Source organism: Sarcophilus harrisii, chromosome 6 (assembly GCF_902635505.1).
Source record: "Sarcophilus harrisii chromosome 6, mSarHar1.11, whole genome shotgun sequence".
Classification (NCBI taxonomy): Eukaryota; Metazoa; Chordata; class Mammalia; order Dasyuromorphia; family Dasyuridae; genus Sarcophilus; species Sarcophilus harrisii.
The window spans coordinates 205923919-205944056 of NC_045431.1; the positions used below are offsets into that span (position 1 = coordinate 205923919).

A 20138-nucleotide genomic window follows, 5' to 3' on the forward strand; every position below is an offset into this window, starting at 1 on the left:
GAGAACAAGAAACTTCATCTATACCTCCACTTTGGCTTCCTATTTTCCTTCATTGCTAAATTTGTAAGAAAAAATATCTGCACCCAACTATCTCTCACCATCCACATTGTGAACTTAAGAAAACAATAAAGGACCAAAAAAGGAGGGGAAAGAGAGTGATGGATTTATAGTCATGAAGACCTGGATCAAAACTTCACCACCTCTCTGACTGACCTTGGGTAAGTAACCATTCTGTGCCTCAGCTACATCAGGTCTAAATTGAAAGGGGGTGGGGGGGAGAGAAGGGAGCTGAACTCAATGACCTATAATGTCTTCTGGCTACTGATTATAAGAAACCACAGGCGTGTGTTTTAACCACAATAGCAATAAAATTATTATGTGCTTCTGATGTGACTGCTATAGACACCAGATGATAGTTGGCACCAGTTGTTAGATTTTGGTCAAGTGAAGAATTCACAAGGGTCATTCTCTTTGGCAAAAGGTAAATTTATTTAGGGGAAGAGGTTACAGACAAAATAAAAGGTACAAAAGACCCCAGAAATGCTAAATATGAAATAAAATAGGAAAGCATATGAAAGACAAGAAACTCCAGTATAATTCACTATTACACAGCACAAAGGGAGTACCCCCTGAGGATGGGGCATGCCCTTAGCTGGCAGGCTAAATCCTGAAAGGGACTTAGCACTCTAGAAGCATAGCGAAATGGAATGGAGTAGAAGGACTGTGTGACATGAAGGAAGGGGAAAGATATCCTGAGGCAGAGTGCCAGTGACAAACTGACCCAAAAGAGAGCAGTAAGGAAACCATGGGCCATTAGTTGGAAAATTAGTAGGAAAAATTTAGCCTCAGGGACTTTACACAATTTGGGTTTCTAACTAATTACCTCCAGAGAATGGGACCACAGAACTAAACTGATCTAGATTATTCGAGTAGTTTTTATATATTTTTCAGTTTCTCTCTGCCAACCATACTCACCATTCAGGCCTTTATCACTTCCTTATGAATTTTTATATTTAAAAATATTTTATTAGTCCTCTTTATTAAACCTCTATCATCTACTTACAAAATAACTCACACCAAGTGTCTCATTGAAATACTTTCCTAAAACACAAAATAATTAAGGAGAGTCAAACAAAATACTTCATTATGAAGGTTATATCCAAAAATCTCATCTCATTACATACCTCTAGTCCAGGGGTCAACAAATTTGTAGACCAGTTGTTTTGTTCCCATATAGGCCCTTTTAGTTTAAAATGTTCTTTACATTTTCAAATAAGATTTTATTATATTTGAAGATATAAAATCCATTATTAACTTCAAGACCATCAGATTTAGCCTTCAAGGCTGATCCCTTCCCTAGTTTATCACTTTTCCACCAGTAGTAAATAGTACTTCATTATCAATCAATCTTTGGAAATCATGTTTGGTGACTGAAATGATCTGCTATAATCTTTAAAAGATGTTTTCCTTTACATTATTTTAGTAATGTAAAATGTAATGAGCTTTTTCTGCTCATTTCACTCTGTATTGATTGAAACAAATTTTGCCAGTTTTCTTTAAATTCATCACATTCTTAAGATAAATTTCATTACATTAAATATCACAATTTTTTCCTTCATTCAATGAGTCCCCAAACTGATGGGTACCAACTTTGTTTCCAGATGTATGCGACAATAAAAAATGCTGCTATAAATATTCTTATACATATAAGTCCTATCCCTCTTGAACCTCTAGAGACAGAATACTAACAGTGGTCAAAAGATATGAAGCTATTTTTGGAGTACAGTTCCAAACCACTGTCCTTTTCACCATACATTTCTCAACCTCTAGCAAGCTAAACTTCTAATCCCATTCTTTTATTCAAAGTATTCTTTTAAAAGATCAGCACTAAGCAATGAATATTGAATAGTAAAGCTCTCTCAGTCTTCAACAATGTTGAACCCAACTTCTTCCAAGACAGTTTAATTTCTCATGGTTTCAATGACACTGCTCTGCTAGTTCTCCTCCTATCTAGAAAATATCAACTAAGCTAAACTTCTGAAAACTTGAGATTTTAAGAAGTTAAGATGAGGGGGTAATGTATTCTGAACATTATGAAGACAGGAGATGGAATAGCCAAAAGACCATTCTGATCGAACCAAAGAAGGCGAAATGTATAAAAAAGTATGAAACAGCAGATGGAGCCATGATGTTGTGGGCATCGATGTCTAACATAAAAACTTGTATTTGATCCTAAAAGAAGGAACCACTGGAGTATTAAGCAAAGATGTGTCATGAAAAACTTGTGCTTTTGGAAAAACATCACTTTGGTACCTACGTGAAAGATAGATTGGAGAAGATAAAACTTTTAGGTAGAGGTATTATTAGGTAGGTATTTTAGTATCACTTTGACATCCATATGGAAGATGGACTACAAGCCTTAAGAAAGGGAAAGACTTAAAGAATGAAGATATGGGGCAGCTAGGTGGCGCAGTGGATAGAGCACCAGCCCTGAAGTCAGGAGGATCTGAGTTCAAATGTCATCTCAGACACTTAACACTTCCAAGCTGTGTACCTTGGGCACTTAATCCCAACTGCCTCAGCAAAAAAAAAAAAAAAAAAAAAAAGGAATGAAGAATGAAGATGAATTAGGTGGTAGCAGTATTGCATACAATAGAAATTATGAAAGTAAAACTGATAGGACCTGGCAAAAGTTTGAATGAGGGAGAAGTGGATGAGAGTGAAGAAGGCTAGAAACCTGGGTGACTGGCTAAATTCCTACAGAAGTTTATATGGGCTTTACAGTACAGTTAGTCTTTTATAGGGAAAACAATCTTGGGGGTTAATATCATAATGACTTTCTAATTGGACATACTAGCTGTAGGATTATGATGGTTTGTCAATGAAAAGAATTCAGCTAAGAACTCAACCAGGGACTCTAATAAAAATCCACTCAAGTTAATATCATCCTATCAGTGCTCTTCTCTGCTTGCTTCAGAGAGTAGCTTGGCTTTCAGATTGTTTACAGTAATTCAGACTCTCAGTCAATGGCCACCTAGCTACCAAGGTCTATCATTTCCCTCAATACTAATAGAATTTAGGGAGAGAAATAGAGAGGGTGGAAAGAGAATAAGTTCAGTTTGAGAAATACTAAATTTAAACTGTCTACAAGACATCCAGTACATTATGACCAATAAGGAGTAGAAGATTTGAAATAGAGGACACAGGACAAAATCTTGGAATAGAAAGACTTTGCTCATCCCCATAATATATAAGCATATTATACCAACTTCATCTGTCACTTGTCTTGACAGAGTGTGTATGTATATATATATGCTTATATGTGTACAGTCTCCCCTTGATAGTGTTGTGCCAAAGTTCCCTTTTTAATGTCGTGACCCAGTTTCTCCAATTGTCCTATTTAGTTATTCTGTCTCAGGTTACAACCTTTCCCTCCTAATGTTTGATGAGATAAAGGTCTACCTCAGTTGCTCTGCCCCCAAACCCCAGGCTATAATCATTCCCTCTAAAATGGTTGATGAGATAAAGGTTTTATATCTTTAGGTTATAGACATTCCTTCTTAATATTTGAGAGGATAAAGGTTTATCCATTTTATGTCATTAGAATATCAGTAACCTCTCTCCATTGTGTCATTCTAGAGGCCTCCCTCACCATTAGGTTATCCACACCTAGGTATCTCCCCCATTAAGTCATTGTTCTTGTTATCCTTTAAAAAAGCTTGCTGTCCCAATACTCTGGGCTGGACTCTCTGAGATAATAGGCTCGTCCAACCCTGGGACCAACCATGGATCCATTGGTCCCAGTATCTCTCTCCATTTAATGAACTACTGAATTGGTCTCTAATCTCTGTCTTGCTCAGTTTCTCCAGCATTACAATAGAATCTCCTTGAGGACAGATATTATTTCATTTTTGTCTTTGTGACTAGTACAGTACTTAATACATAGTAGACATTTTAATAAATATTTATTGTTTGATTGAAATATATATTATTAGGGCAAAGGACATGGTCAGGCCACATTAACTAAGAAGAACAGAACAAAAGTGTCAGTGTCAGAAAGAAAAAGAGTGATACAAAATTCCAAGTGCTCCAAAGATGTCAAAAAAGATGAGTATTGAGAAAAGATCACCAGATTTGGCAATTAAAGAGATCATGTGGTGACTTGAAAGAAGAAAGAAGAACAGTTTATATCTCAACTCTTATTCTTCAGGAATGTGACTGTAAGAAAGAACTTATTAATTAAATAGTTTGGGGGAATGGTAAAGTCAAGAGAAAACTAAAGATAGGAAGACCTAGATCTATTGTGGTGTCTCACTTTCTTCTCTGGAACCATGTGGATCATGAAGCCTGGACATCACGTTGAGTATAGTGAAAGATCTTGGCCTTTTTAAGGTAAGGTTCTTAACAGGGCTCAATTTGACAGAGACAACATTCATTCAATGATTAAGGCTAGGTAATGGTCTCTTTTACTTACTTAAAAAAAAAATTCAATTTGAAATAAGAAGACCTAAGGGGTGTCTGGCCAAAACAAAAACAATTGCAGTTTGCATTCACTAGGAATCAATCAGATCCCCACAATGACTGAGTGAGGCTGCTGCTTGGACCTATAGTTGCTCAATTCCCAAGTTAGAGTGATCTGGGTTTTAAGTTTTAAGAAAGACATCTATCCTGTATACCTCAAAATATCTTGAAAGGTTTCAACAATCTAAAACAAACAACCCAACAACTATAACACTGGCATGTATATATCAAAACTTCATTCTCTGGATGATCTTATGGCAAAGTACAATCCTCTCGGGCATTAAACAACAACTGACGACAGTTTTTACAAAGTTCAAAAATTGATAATATATATAGCAGCATACAGTGGCTATGTTAAATCATAACATGAAACAGTTGAATAACTTTTCAAATGTTTTGTAAGCTTGTAACATTCATAATTCATAACATGTAAATCATTACAACACTAATTTCACTAAGATTTTTGTTACAATGTATTCTCCAAACTGATACTTGTGCAAAATTTCATGAATTATCCCCAAGAGGGACTGTGTTCCCTTCTTCAGGACCACAATTCAGAATCTTTTATCTTCAAAGCTCAAACTCAGAGCTTCCTTACAAAAACCTTCCCAAGGATTCTTCTTTTATATATAGTTCCCTTCCTCCCCAGCAGTACTCTCCATTTTCAATTTGTTTATAGCATTTTAAGTGTATCTCTTCAGGATCTTATCACAGTCTATTTATCTATGCATATGTCACAAACATCCCAGCAGAATATAAATTCCCTAGAGCAAGAACTCCTATTTTCATCTTTGTCAAACTAGAAAAACTTGAAAGAAAAACTGTTGGCCATGGGTTTAAAACAAAAACAAAACAGCCTAACTGTTGAATGAACACTAAAATAAACATGCAACAGTATTTGTACCTTAGAGTGAGATCATCTCAGATGTGAAAAGTGACCCATTTCTTTGAGAGTAGTTATCAGATTCAGAAGGGGACCTTCAAATAATTTTTTAAATCTTTTATTAAAAGATTTTTAGCTCAAAAACCCAATAATACCATTTATCACAATTTAGTATTTTAGATTAAATATTATTTAAGAAAATCATTCCAAATCTAAATTTTTTTTTGTTTCCATTATTTTAGTATTTAGTCAACACTGCTTTATGAAGTGTTACAATACTAATAATCAGTATTCTGTTGGAAAAGCAAATCTAATAAATTAATGTTTTCCGAAACTTTCTACATATCATTTTTAACCAATTTTGAATGCTTGCTTTAATAAAATACTATCAAAATTACATTTTTTTAATTAATTTTTCCAAAGCTAAACAAGTCAAAAAACTAAAAAGGATGAAGTCTGGACCTGTGATTTTACTGGCATAAAGCTCTGCCAGGTTAAAAAAAAAAAATTCTACCACTATAGGTAAGCACCTTCTTCATCTATTAGTTTTAAAGAGTTATGTGGAATACTGAAAGGTGAACTGATTTGTCCAGAATGAGAGAGATTATCCAAGTGTGTGAAATAAGACTTAAAATCATCTTCCTGACTTCAAGGCTGTTTCTCTATATACTGGCTCTCTTCGGCGTTGATAATTATATTTATTACATTGCTCTTCTATAATATTAAAAACACTGTGTAATTTGTGTCATCCTTTATTATGAATAACTAATTGAATTATTCTTTAATGCTAATCTATCCCAATAACCAAAATACAATCTGATTTTAGCTGTGACAATTTTTAATGCTAATTGCCCCCTGAATAATAATAATCACGATGATGCCGATAGTTAACATTTGTGTAGGCACTTACAATGTGTCAGATGAGGGCAATTAAGTAGTGTAGTTAGTAGATAGAGAAAAAAGGCTTCAAGAAATTAAATGGTTTATACCCAAGTCAAAAAAGTAAGGGACTTTCTTCTCTAAACAATGTTTTTTTTTCCACAGTATTAAATTGACTCTCAATTAGATTTCTGATTAAAGAAAGGCAAAGTATATTTCAGGTAAAATGAAAGTAGACTAAATGTTTTATTTGAGTTAGCAATAATATAGTAGCCACAAAAAGCTCATATTCTTAAATTGTACTGCTTGGAATGGGTACAGTATTCGGGTCTAGGAAACCAACTGCTCTTTGGCCTCTAATCCAACTTTAATCCAACAGATACCTACCTCAAAGGTCTTTGTTCCTTTCTGGGTGCTCCCTTTTAGAATAAACTATTGCTTGTGGAAAGGTAACTTTTATTTAATGAGCATGAATCTTTTGCATATTTTAACATAAATTTCAGTTTTTCTGATATCCTCATCATAATGACTAGAGTGTATTACAAGTGCTTAATAATCACTTGTTGAATGGTCATTAAGAGTAGCCTAAACTGAAATATACATATCAGAAGGGGAAAAAACCCAAAATTTTCAGATGGCATTGAAAAAAGTATCCCATATTTAATTTAACAACAAACCAGGAGCTCACTCTCTATAACAATAAAATCTTTTAGCAATTAGGATCAAAAATGTAATGTCTCATAAACTAATGAAGGCAGAGAAAATTTATGATGGCAAACACAAATTCAGACTTATAAATCACCACTTATACTAAAAACTTTCCATTATTGATTTCAATATCTCTAATATTTCAAGATTTACAAAGTACTTTCTCACAACCACCCAGAGCTGTACACTCAAGCCAAATATTTTTATCTCCATCTTACAAATATGGAACTGAGTTTCCCTGTGAAGTGTTACCGGACTAATGTTAATTAATGCAAAGCTGAAATGCACTAACTCCCACATCTTAGGACCTGCGTTAATTATAATTAGCTCAAGCACAACATTTACACCAATAATAGGGGTGCAAGATCCAGTTCTAGGGAACGTGAAAATGAGTTGCAGAGTTTAGAGATCACCTAAAGCTGATAAAAATATCAAAATTATCCAAATAAAAATACTCATTTTGCCTTGTATTTGTAATATCCTATTCTTCCAATAAGGATGCTACAAACCAAATGCAGTAGTCTTCATAATCAATTTTATCACAGCTTTGATATGTGAAGTATATATTTTCCACCTACCTTGAGTGTTTATAAAGTTTACGAGGTCTATTATGCAATTTCCGATCCCAATTCTCTGGATCACTGGAGTTACTGTCATAAGGATGAAGGCGTCCTGCCATCCCACTTCAAGCTTCCTCACACTACAGCTCTGAAAGCATACATGTAGCACCCACAACCTACATAAGAGAGTAGTGTGCACCTTTAAGTCTAATTCCATGAAGAGGAAAACACACAGAATTTTAAAATCTTTTCAGCAATTTAGGTATGTTTTTTAAAGGCCAACAGTCAAGACTATAAAAGCCAACAGACACACTAATAAAGTATGACAATAGGCATTATATATAATTTAAAGAGGATTTTTCACCAAGATTTCAACCCTGTTTTTCTTTTATTATTTATACTTAATGTAGTACTATTTGGTAAGCATGCTCACATTTTTAATGAACTTAGTAGAACCTAATAATGTCTACACCTTCAAATAGTAAGTAGTATTTTCAACACAGTAAAAAAACCTTTTTTTGGAAGATGAGATTTCATATAAATAAATGTCATCCAAGCTGAAAATAGATATCCTGTTTTGGAAGGAAAGGTTGTTTTGGGTTTGTTTGTTTTTTTTGCAATATGTATGAGGCATTTATATTAGAAACCATTTACAACTTGGACTATTTATCTGTAGCCCTTCTTCCCCTTACCTCCCAAAAAATGCCACCTAAAAATATATACAAAGAAGTTACCTGGGTTTCTAATTATAGGGTTATTCATGAAAGTAAATTATTCTGTTTTAGTCTAGACCTATGATTTCATTCATATAGAATGAAGAAATTCCTTCTAGCAAGAAAAATCATTAATTCTGCCACTTTGATGCTCTAATGAATATTGCCTGGAACACTGTACTGGGAGATTACTCAGTAAGTCAGATATGGAACTTGAATCCAGTTTTTAGTGAATTCAAGGGTAAATCCGCATCCACTGTCTTTCCTTCGATATTATTTTTTTTTAAAAATGTAAAAACCAATGTAAAAAGAAAAAATTCACTAATGAACAAATTATAAAATTAATTCCCAATCAAACTGCTGTCCTTGCTTTTACACTAGACATAATTCTTGCCCATTAATAGCAAGGTCTTCACTGTAAATTAGTAACGGACTGAAAACAGGAATTTCAAATAAGAATGATTTGGAAATCAGAGGACTAAGAGAATCCCTGAAGAAAACTGATAGAATCTTTCAATATTTTTTTCAAAAGTCAAAAGTGAAGGATATTATTTTATGATATTAGAAATACTACCAACAGCAACAATAAAAAAATCAAAACTTCATTCATTCCATTTGTTCTAGCATACAGATATAATTATAACCTAAATTTTGGTAAAGATAAAATAAATTTATTTTTCATAAATTTTAGTTTTATTCATCAAGATTAGAGTTTCAATCAAATTTTGAGGTTTTTCCCTTTCATTACTTAGTATGGAATGTTGGTCCCTGGTCTAAATTGATTCCCATTGATATGGACTTTTACAGTCCCAATTATCCTCAGAAAATGAAGACTTCCTGTGTTTAATATGAGGAAAGTCTAAATTGTAACAACAAAAACAAAAATATGGTACTTTTATGCAAACAATCTAAAATATATTTTCAAATTAATATAAAATATTTCATTAATATTTCTCATTCTTCACATTTCCACGTTTTTTTATGAAGGTAGAAATATGTAAGTACAGCATTTCTCTTACTGGTAGCCTTCATTTTATCATTCTGCATATCACAGTAATTCATTTTATAACTTGAATCATCATAATAACTTGAAATCTCAAAGATCTAATTAATATTTAGACTGGAGAATATAGTCTGTTAGGCAAATAGTATCTAAGAAAAACTATAGCTCAGTTTTTACATATAAAGATCATTCTTTACTCTCAAATCTTTTCCTTCTTCTCTTCCCAACTTCAACCTCATTCCTATCCTGTAGAAACTTTTGAAGGATGGCAAGTAATCCTTGACATCAATACCAAAACATTCATTCATGTCTTGAACCAGGACAAGGTCCAATCAATGCTGCATTGGATAGAGTCAATGTACTCTCCTACTTAGTTATACCATTATGACCCTCCCTAACATTCTTTTTGGCACTTTCTCTCTCTCATAATATAAGCTCTTAAGTTAAGAGTTTTTTGCTTTTTGTTTAGTATCTCTATTTCTTAGCATAGAGCTACAAAATTAAATATAGTAAATATTTAATACATGCTTTTCATTTACATGTTTATTCATCATAGAGTTAGAGCTGGAAGGAATCTCAGACATAATGGCAAAGAAGAAAAATATATATGGTCACATTATTGTTATTTTTTCCCACCCCTAGTAGTTTAGTAATACTTACAGATCCTTTCTCAGAATGTTGACTTTATTTTTTTTTCAAGTTAATTGAATGAAATGCTGAATAAGTTAGGAACTAATGAAATTAAATATCATTTTGCCCCATCCATATTTATTGGACCACATGACATCCATCTAGACGACTTCTTGGGGTGTTAAGGGGTATAGACACCAGGTTAAGGAGTATAGACATCTTTGATACAGATCAACGCCTTTTAAGTTATAGATGAAGAAAGTGAAGTCCAAAAAATGACTAAATATCACAAGCTTAAATGGTAACAAGGTCAAGAGTAGAAGGAAGTTTTGCTTTAAGTATGAGACTCAATTGTCTTTTAATTCCCAGCATTTTGTATCCAGTAATTTATGCTTAATGGCAGATAAGCTGACTACTAACTCTCAGTGTAGGATTCTTCTCACTGTATCATTTATTCTAGTTTTGCACTGATACAAAGGCAGTGCACATAAATACAATAATATTCATCAAATAGCACATTTAATACAACCATGGGATCACAGATTTAAAGCTAGAAAAGAACTCTGAGATCACACTTAATTCAATGCCTTCATTTTATAAATGAGGAACTAAATTCTAGACAGACCAACAGATCAAGTATGACAGGCCTTATTATTTACCAAAAAGCTTCAATTTAGCGTATCAAATGATTGTTTTTCTATAGGAAGGATCTTTCACTTTATAGAAGTCAGAGTACATTATATATTTTCTATACAGAAATTCTCTATCCTTCAAGTTGTCCTTAAAAATTATTCCACAATGCAAGCAAAGGCCACCTATACTTACATGTCTATTTTTGTTGTTTTCAATTTACACAGGGCCTTCTGTACCAAAAAGCCTAGAGTATGACATAGAGAATTTGAAATAAGGAACATTTAAATGTCATAAGTATAAAAATAAAGTCAGCAAAGGAATAAAAATAGAACAGGAAAGAAATGAGTAGAAGGAATAACAAATGCTATCTCTGATAACTTAATTATAATTCAAACTTAAGTCTCTGTTCACATAAAGATAATATATAAAATGTTGCAAGGATGAGAAATCCTCTTTCTACTGGAAAAAACAACAAACACCTTTCTAAATGGAAATGACACATGCTGAACAATAAACGTAAAAACCATATGAAAAGGGAAAGGTTTTAGGTTATTACTAGTCCAACAGAAATTTTTTTAAAGGGTTCCCATATAACTTCCAAAGATGCAAATATATATATTTTTTAAATTCATTAAGCAGAGCCCTTAATCTTGTAGATCATTAAATAAACCTGTAAAGTACCTGCATTAAATATTCACTGTCTAGTCTCTGCAATAAACTCAAGAAAATAAATTAGGAATAACTCTTTGATAGGAACTGTATGTAGCTAGTCCTTAATCTAAATAATTAAATTAAATTAAATAATTCATTAAATTAATTAATTAATAATTAAATAATTATTAAATTATTATTAAAAAATAATCATTAAATAATTCTTTAAAGTTCCAATACTAGAAAGTTCACTGTCTAGTTGATATGAAACTAAAACCCAACTCCTCCTGACAGAAGATAGTTTGGGAAAAGAAAATCCTATCAGCTGTGCTGATACTAATTCTAAGTAATGGATTTTTTCTGAGATTGTAGAACTGAGATTTGACTTGTCATTCAGTAACCTAAACAAACAACTAAAAAGAGGCTGAAAAATTTGTTTAAAACCAGTTCTACCCATTTAAGGAACTGGATATTTTAAGAGGAAGTTACTTAAGATAATTTGGCTATAGCTTATGAAAATTCTAAGACTAAGTTTTGAAGTTACCTAAAATTGGTGATTGAAAATAATATGCTAAGTTATTTGAAATTATTATCACAATTATAAAACCTAAAACTGGTAATTACTATGTGTAGAACAGATAATGTTTAGTGAAATCATTTAGTGAACTCTCTTCACCTTAGTACTACATCTCAAGTCTTTGGTTATTTGCTACTGGATTTTGCTACTAGAGCAAAATCATTTGTGTTATGTTGAATTTTAGATCATCTATTTAGATATTAAAATAAGTTTTAAATCTCTAGTGATGGATCCCTTATTGTTACCAATGCAAGATTATAGTCAGTACATATTATTTAGAACTGGATCTGAAGCTGCGATATGGGGATTTGCTATTTGAGATAAAATCTCTCAGGATTGTAAACTGATTGTCAAGAGGGATGCTTAAACCAGTAACCCCAAAGTAACCCAGAAGGGCCCACTTAAGGCTAAAATGATCCCATCAGGGCTACTCTGTTTGCCTCAGGACTTAACTAGGGTCTCCAGCTCCTACACAGAGATGATTCAGGCAGTCTTTGCTTACATCCACTTGGCTACCCAGGGCCTCATCATAGTCTCTCCAATAAACTGAAGAAAATAAATTAGGAAGATCTCTGACAAAAGTTGTTGTTACAACTGGAAAGCAGTTCAACAGAAACTAAATTTATATCTATTATCTTATATATACCACAATAAGCTCAAAATGGATACAAATCCCTGATCATGAAAGATCATGGCATAAAAAAAAATTAGAGCAAGATTAAATACCTTTCATGTCACGATTAAGTGGAGAATTCTTACCCAAAAGATAGTCAATTTGTACAAAAGGAAAATAAATTTATTTCAATTATAGAAAATTAAGTATTTGCATGAGCAAAAACAATGCAATTAGCATAAAAGGAAATTTTATTGGGGAATTTTACATAAGAGGACATTAAGTTTGAGAGAAATACCAGAGGCAGGAAATACCTGGTTTTCTGGACAAGTCCAGCCCTCCATTCACCAGTATCAGAATCATTAATGTTTTGGGAGGTATTCAAAAGCTATGAGTTGGTGTAACCATTCTTGAAAACAAGAAAAACTTTCAATAACTATTACTTGTGCATAAGAGATTTAAGAATACATAAATTGGTGCCATTGTTCAAGATTTCATTCATATAGATGCTTTACTGAAAATTCTTCAAATTCTATGGATAATCAAAGCCCTAACCACATATGGAAAAAAAAAAAAAAAGAATATGTGGGTATTTATAAGAAATCACCTTGATTTCTATAGTTGTAAAAATGTTTATAAAGGTAAAATTTAAATGACAAATGCTATGATCAAAAGATCATGCCATTCCCATAAAAAAGCATTTAAATGTTTAAAATTTTAAAAATACATCATCTACAAGGAAAATGAGAAACTTCATTAGCTATCAAAGAGAAATAGATTTGTTGCAGTAGATTCTTAGATTAAAATATCAATTTGGTTGCATTTTGACTCGTAGTTAATAAGCTCTGCTTTCTATTTTATAGTTAGGTAATGAACATATATACCGAAAACTGGCCCAACAAGGAAATGGTAATGCTTATTTAATTAATGCTTATAAATATCAGTTAAGATAGCATGGCAATATTATCCTTCTTGATTCCTCATTCCTCTAATATTATTAAAATTCAATTGAAGTATTATTTATTACTTACTTTTACTAAGCATAGTGATGTGTAGAATTGCTAAGATGAAAAAATGATTTGCTATTTGACTCCAAGGAGATTGATTTAAAAGGAGGTTAAAAGATTTATGCAAACAAGTATAATTCAAAATGGGCTAGACAGAAACAAAGGAGAGGTCTGGGAAAATGCCAAAGAAAATTTGAGAGTGGAGACATCACTTTTAGGTTGTGGATGGGAAGTGGTATTTTTCAAGATTTTCCTGGAAAAAGTGGAACATGAGTCAGGCCTTTGGAGAAGATCCAAGTATCAACAAAGAAGTAGAAGAATATGGTTTCATTATCCTGGCACCTACATGAATGCAAAGGAAGAAGAGGTCCTATCTCGGTTAGAGAAGTTTATCCTACTGCCAATGGACAGCCAGTAACACTTCTAGATAGATAGATAGATAGATAGATAGATAGATAGATAGATAGATAAATAAATGAAGGAAGGAAGGAAGGAAGGAAGGAAGGAAGGAATATGTATTGGGAAAACTATATTGGTAGATTTGTGATTAATGAAATTAGAGCAGGAAGATACTGGAAAGAGGACAGAGTTAGGAGATTTATGATAATAATGAAACATCTGACATCTTTATGCCTTAACGTTTTACAATGCACTTTGTATTTTCTCATTTCCTTCTCACAACAATCTTTTACAAATGAAAAAACCTGAGGATCTGAAGGGTTAAAGGACTGCCCAAGGTCATACAAAGAGTTAAGGAGCAAAGCAACTTTTGAACTTGACCCCAAGATAAGTCTACTTGCTATTATACCATACTGCCTCAATATTATAAAAAGAAGTGATTATAGGTAAGAATAGAAACATGCTAAATGAACCTCCAAGGATTCCGAAGAAAAAGTGTTCTAATAAGTTCTTTTATATAAATTATATCTGATGGTTAAGTCCACTTAGGTGTTTTTCAAATTATATCCCACAATTCCGAGAACAAGAAAAACAGGGTAAATTTGTTGTTATGTCAAAGCTTCTGAAAAATATCCTAATCCCTTTCACAAGCATCGATTCCATCAAAATGTTTTATCCTACAATTGGGTCTTGTCTACCCCCAACAGTGGATATAATGCGTAAAACTACTCAGGGGCCACAGGGAGCCACAGCCTATTGTGCAAGTCCAATTCAACATACATACAAAATTCATTGTTCTTTCTCAAGAGCTTCAGACAAGAAACAATTTATTTTTTCTACAATAGCTATTATAATAAAGTACTATTATAGAAATTATTTTTGTTGCATCAAAGGGAAATATAACTGTTCTGCCAGAACAGATCTAAGTGGCTTAAACAGCAGACTTGAGTTCAAATTCTAGCACAGATACCTATTAAAATGTGTGACCCTGGGCAAATCACTTAACTTTTCTCATCTTCAGTTTCTCTATCTGTAAAATTAAGATAATAATAGCATTTATTACCACATCTACTACTAATGAGACAACAAACTTAATCACTTTGCAATATAATGAATGATGTTAATGTTTATTATTATTACTGTTATATACTACACAATTATGGACTACACAATGTGAAAAGAACACCAAACTTTTGAAAGTTCAAAGACCTACATTCTACTCTCAATTCTGTCATTATTTACTATATGATTCTGGGAATGTCACTTCATGTCTCTGGATCTCTTTCACTACTTTCTGTAAACATAATTTAACTGTTTCCAGAAGACTACAATTCATTATTACAGAATTAATTACTTCATAGACCACATGGGCATTTGAGAGATAAAGATACTCACAACTCTCATTTTTACCTATCTCTTAGCCAAAACTACTAAAAATCATGGCTTTAAAATGAGCATTCAGGAACATTAATGCACTGATGGTGGAGCTGTGAATTAGTCCAGGTATTCTGCAAAGTAATATGGAACGACACCCCAAAATTTATTAAATTGTTATGCCCTTTGACTCAGCAATACCATTACTAAGCTTATGCCTACAAAAAGACTGAAGAGGAAAAGTACCATATATACAAAACTATTTGCAGCAATTCTTTTTATGGTAACAAAGAACTGAAAAGTAAGACCACAAACTGAGGAAAGACTGAACAAATTATGGTAATGATGGGGTTTAGGAATATAGAGGTTTTGAACCCATAAATATATTGGGGTTTTAAGCTCTTCCCTATGATCCACCAAATGTTAGGGAGAGAATATTTTGGACCCCAAAAGTATATTGAGGTGTCAGGCCAGTGTCTTGAGGGTCTCAAAAGAATTTATAGCCTTAGACCATCTCCAAATCAAGAGACAAAGATTTCATTATTATGCCATTGGCTGGTGTGCTAAGTTCCAAAAGAGAGTTAGCCATTAACAAGGGGAAAGATTTGGGCACTAAGTTCCCATACACCAGTATGGCTGGCTAAACCTAAAAAGGTTTTAGCACCCTAAAAAGAGTTAGCTACAACAAGGAAAAATCATCATAAGAAAGGCTAACTTCCTAAAAAGGAGTTAGCAGGCATAGGATTACGGTACCAGTAGGTTCTTTTATAGAGAAAAAAAACCTGGGGGTGGCATCATAACTTGGCCTTCTGACTGCATACAGTAACAGTATTTGTCAAAGCAAGGAACTGAACAAAAAATTCAACTAGGGTCTAAGGCATGCACAATCAAAACTAAAAGGTCCACTTATAAATTCTATCAGAACTCTTCGCAGCTTGTCTTAGGAAGTAACTAGACTTCCAGAGAGTTTATAGTAATTAGGGATTTCTAAATCAAAGCCCTTCTAGCTGATAAGTTCTGTTAAGAAATTAATAAAAAGAGATTCAGAAAAACTGAGGAAGACTGATATGAACTAATATCAATTAGGCTAAGGAATGCAAAACCAGAAGAGCAATTTTTATAACACTTTTGAAGAGAAATCATTTTGAAAACTAAGAACTTTCAGAAATATTTTTTTAAAAAATTTTAAAATAGGGATATAATGGGGAATGGAAGAAAGAAGGAAAGAATAGATTTTTATAACTGAAATATGTATATACACACAAAAGAATAAAAAAGGTCAAGAGATAGCCTGGGATATGGTTTTAGTTGTTTTTTTTTTTTTAAATAGTAGCTTTTTATTTTCAAAATACATGCAAAGATAGTTTTCAACATTCACCCTTGCAAAACCATGTTTCAAAATTTTCTCCCGTCTTTCCCCAATCCCCTCTCTTGGAAAGCAAGTAATCCTATATATTAAACATGTACAATTCTTCTATACATTTTCTATGCATATTTCCACATTTATCATGCTGTGCAAGAAAAATCAGATCAAAAAGAAAAAATGAGAAAAACAAAAAGCAAGCAATTATAATATAATAATATGTACAATGTTCTCTTGGTTCTACTCATTTCACTTAGCATCAATTCAGGCAAGTCTCTTCAGGACTTTCTGAAATTATCTTGCTGATCATTTCTTATAGAATATTATTTCATTACAACATTCATATAACTTATTCAGCTAATCTCCAACTGATGAGCATCTACTCAATTTCCACTTCCTTTCCACTAAAAAAGGACTGCTACAAGCATTTCTGCACATATGGGTCCTTTCCCCTTTTTTATGTTCTCTTTGGGACACAGGCCCAGTAGAGGCCTGCTGGATCAAAGGATATGCACAGTTTAATAAGTGCTAGAGTTTTAAGACAGTTATTTCAAATGCTCAGAAGCCTTTTCTCCTTTATTTTCCTTCCTGGTAATATTCCAGAAAGTAAAAGCTGCAAAAAGTGTGAAATATTACTGTACTTTTGTAGCTTTTATCTATACAAATTTAAAAAGAAATTTTAGTTTAACATACTTCAGAAAACAAATATGAATATTCAAATTTATTACATTTGAAACTAGAATTTATTAACGGATTAAGAAACAGACCTTATTTCTGATAAAGGCTTCATTTCCAAAATATATAGAGAATTGATTCAAATTTAAAAGCAATCAAGCCATTCTCCAATTGATAAATGGTCAAAGGTTATGAACAGACAATTTTCAGATGAAGAAATTAAAACCATTTCTAGTCATATGAAAAGGTGCTCCAAATCACTATTGATCAGAGAAATGCAAATCAAGACAACTATGAGGTACCACTACACGCCTCTCAGACTGGCTAAGATAACAGGAAAAGATAATGATGAATGTTGGAGGGAGTATGGGAAAACTGGGACACTGACATATTGTTGGTGAAACTGTGAACAGACCCAATCATTCTGGAGAGTAATTTGGAACTATTTTTAAAAAGCTATCAAATTGTGCATACCCTTTGACCTAGCAGTGTTACTACTGGGCCTTTATCCCAAAGAGATCTTAAAAGGAGGGAAAGGAACCCACATGTGCAAAAATGTTTGTGGCAATTCTCTTTGTAGTGGCTAGAAATTGGAAACTGAATGGATGCTCACCAATTAGAGACTTACATGAACTGATACTAAGTGAAATGAGCAGTACCAGAACATTATACACGGCAACAACAACACTATACGATAATCAATTCTGATGGACATGGCTCTCTTCAACAATGAGATGATTCAAATCACACCCTGAGAGAGGACTATGGGAACTGAGTATGGACCACAACATAGCATTTCCACTCTTTCTGTTATTGTTTGCTTGCATTTTTGTTTTCCTTCTCAGGTTTTTTTTTTCTTTCTAGATCTGATTTTTCTTGTGCAGCAAGATAACTGTACATATATATTAGATTTAACATATAATTTAACATATTTAACAGGTATTGTTTAACATATTTATAACAGGTATTGGACTACTTGCCATCTAGGGGAGGAGATGGGGGGGAGGGAAGAGAAAAATTTGGAACAGAAGGTTATGCAAGAATCAATGTTGAAAAAATTAATCATACATGTGTTTTGTAAATAAAAAAGTATAATAAAAAATTAAATAAAAAATTAAATAAAAAATAATCGGGAGAGGACTTGTGGGTTTACTGTGGATTTGCATTCTCATATCTTCATTTTAATGATATTTCTTCTGCTCGACAAGATTAGAAGGGAAGCAATAAACTGGGAAAATATTTTTACAGTCAAAGGTTCTGATAAAGGCCTCATTTCCAAAATATATAGAGAATTAACTCTAATTTATAAAAAATCAAGCCATTCTCCAATTGAAAAATGGTCAAAGGATATGAACAGACAATTCTCAGATGAAGAAATTGAAACTATTTCTAGTCATATGAAAAGATGCTCCAAGTCATTATTAATCAGAGAAATGCAAATTAAGACAACTCTAAGATACTACTACACACCTGTCAGATTGGCTAAGATGACAGGAAAAATAATGATGATTGTTGGAGGGATGTGGAAAACTGGGACATTGATTCATTGTTGGTGGAGTTGTGAACAATCCAACCATTTTGGAGAGTAGTTTGGAACTATGCTCAAAAAGTTATCAAACTGTGCATACCCTTTGATCCAGCAGTGTTACTACTGGGATTATATCCCAAAGAGATTATAAAGAAGGAAAGGGACCTGTATGTGCACGAATGTTTGTGGCAGCCCTTTTGTAGTGGCTTAGAAACTGGAAACTGAATGGATGTCCATCAGTTGGAGAATGGCTGAATAAATTGTGGTATATGAAAATTATGGAATATTACTGTTCTGTAAGAAATGACCAACAGGATGATTTCAGAAAGGCCTGAGAGACTTACACTAACTGATGCTAAGTGAAATGAGCAGGACCAGGAGATCATTATATACTTCAACAACAATACTAGATGATGACCAGTCCTGATGGATCAGGCCATCCTCAGCAACAGATCAACCAAATCATTTCTAATGGAGCAGTAATGAACTGAACTAGCTATACCCAGAAAAAGAACTCTGGGAGATGACTAAAACCATTACATTGAATTCCCAGTCCCTATATTTATGCACACCTGCATCTTTGATTTCCTTCACAAGCTAATTGTACAATAATTCAGAGTCTGATTCTTTTGTACAGCAAAATAATGTTTTGGTCATGTATACTTATTGTGTATCTAAGTTATATTTTAATATATTTAACATCTACTGGTCATCCTGCCATTTAGGGAGGGGTGGGGGGTAAGAGGTGAAAATTGGAACAAGAGGTTTGGCAATTGTTAATGCTGTAAAGTTACCCATGTATATATCCTGTAAATTAAAGGCTATTAAATAAAAAAAAAAAAAAAAAAGATATTTCTTCTGCTCCCTTTATTTTAAAAAGCACACAGAAGTTAAAAGACATTTCTTTAAACTAAGTGCTATCTGTATATGGTACTCCCAAAGTTCTGACACTTTGAACATTCCATTTAAACAAAAAGAACAAGAAAACAAATGCTAGATGGAGAGCTGGCCTTGGAGTCAAGAAGGCCTGGGTTTAGTATCATTTCCAACTTCTACTCAAAAGTCCTGTGCAATTCTAAAATGATAGGAAGCAAATGAGATGATGATCTGCACAGAAATGTTTCTTCATGCAGGAGTTCCTACATAAACAAAATCATAGAGCCAAGACCCTAAACTCTACAGAAAAAATTTAGCCATTTCTCCATCCCACTCCACCCCCCCCCCACACACATATATATGGAAATGTGTGTGAGAATACTGTGAAAATGGAATGGTTAATGACTTTACTAATCACCTTGATTTGCTTCAGCTTCTTACTATCAGAACAAGTCAGACCTGGGTTATCAAATAAAAATGAACATTACTTAAGCTAAGTATATCTTTTAATGTAACCTCTTTGGTCTTCAGTTACTCTAACGCTC

At 33.0% G+C, this 20138-nt stretch overlaps 1 protein-coding gene across 5 annotated transcripts in view; it reads right to left on the reverse strand.

Moving 5' to 3' along the window:
• BTBD10 (BTB domain containing 10) overlaps positions 1–20138 on the reverse strand; it is a 79477-nt gene that overhangs the window by 43507 nt on the left and 15832 nt on the right. The window contains exons 1-2 of one of the 5 annotated variants that reach the window (XM_031941589.1): positions 10723–10788; positions 7570–7727 (exon numbers count right to left, since the gene is read on the reverse strand). The exons of 2 other annotated variants lie outside the window; for them this stretch is intronic. In XM_031941589.1, coding sequence (XP_031797449.1) covers positions 7570–7670 — 101 coding nt within the window. In that variant the 5' untranslated portion in view covers positions 7671–7727; positions 10723–10788. Of the gene's footprint in view, positions 1–7569; positions 7728–10722; positions 10789–20138 lie in introns of those variants that run through there. 2 more of the 5 variants (XM_031941590.1, XM_031941592.1) reach the window with 2 other exon arrangements.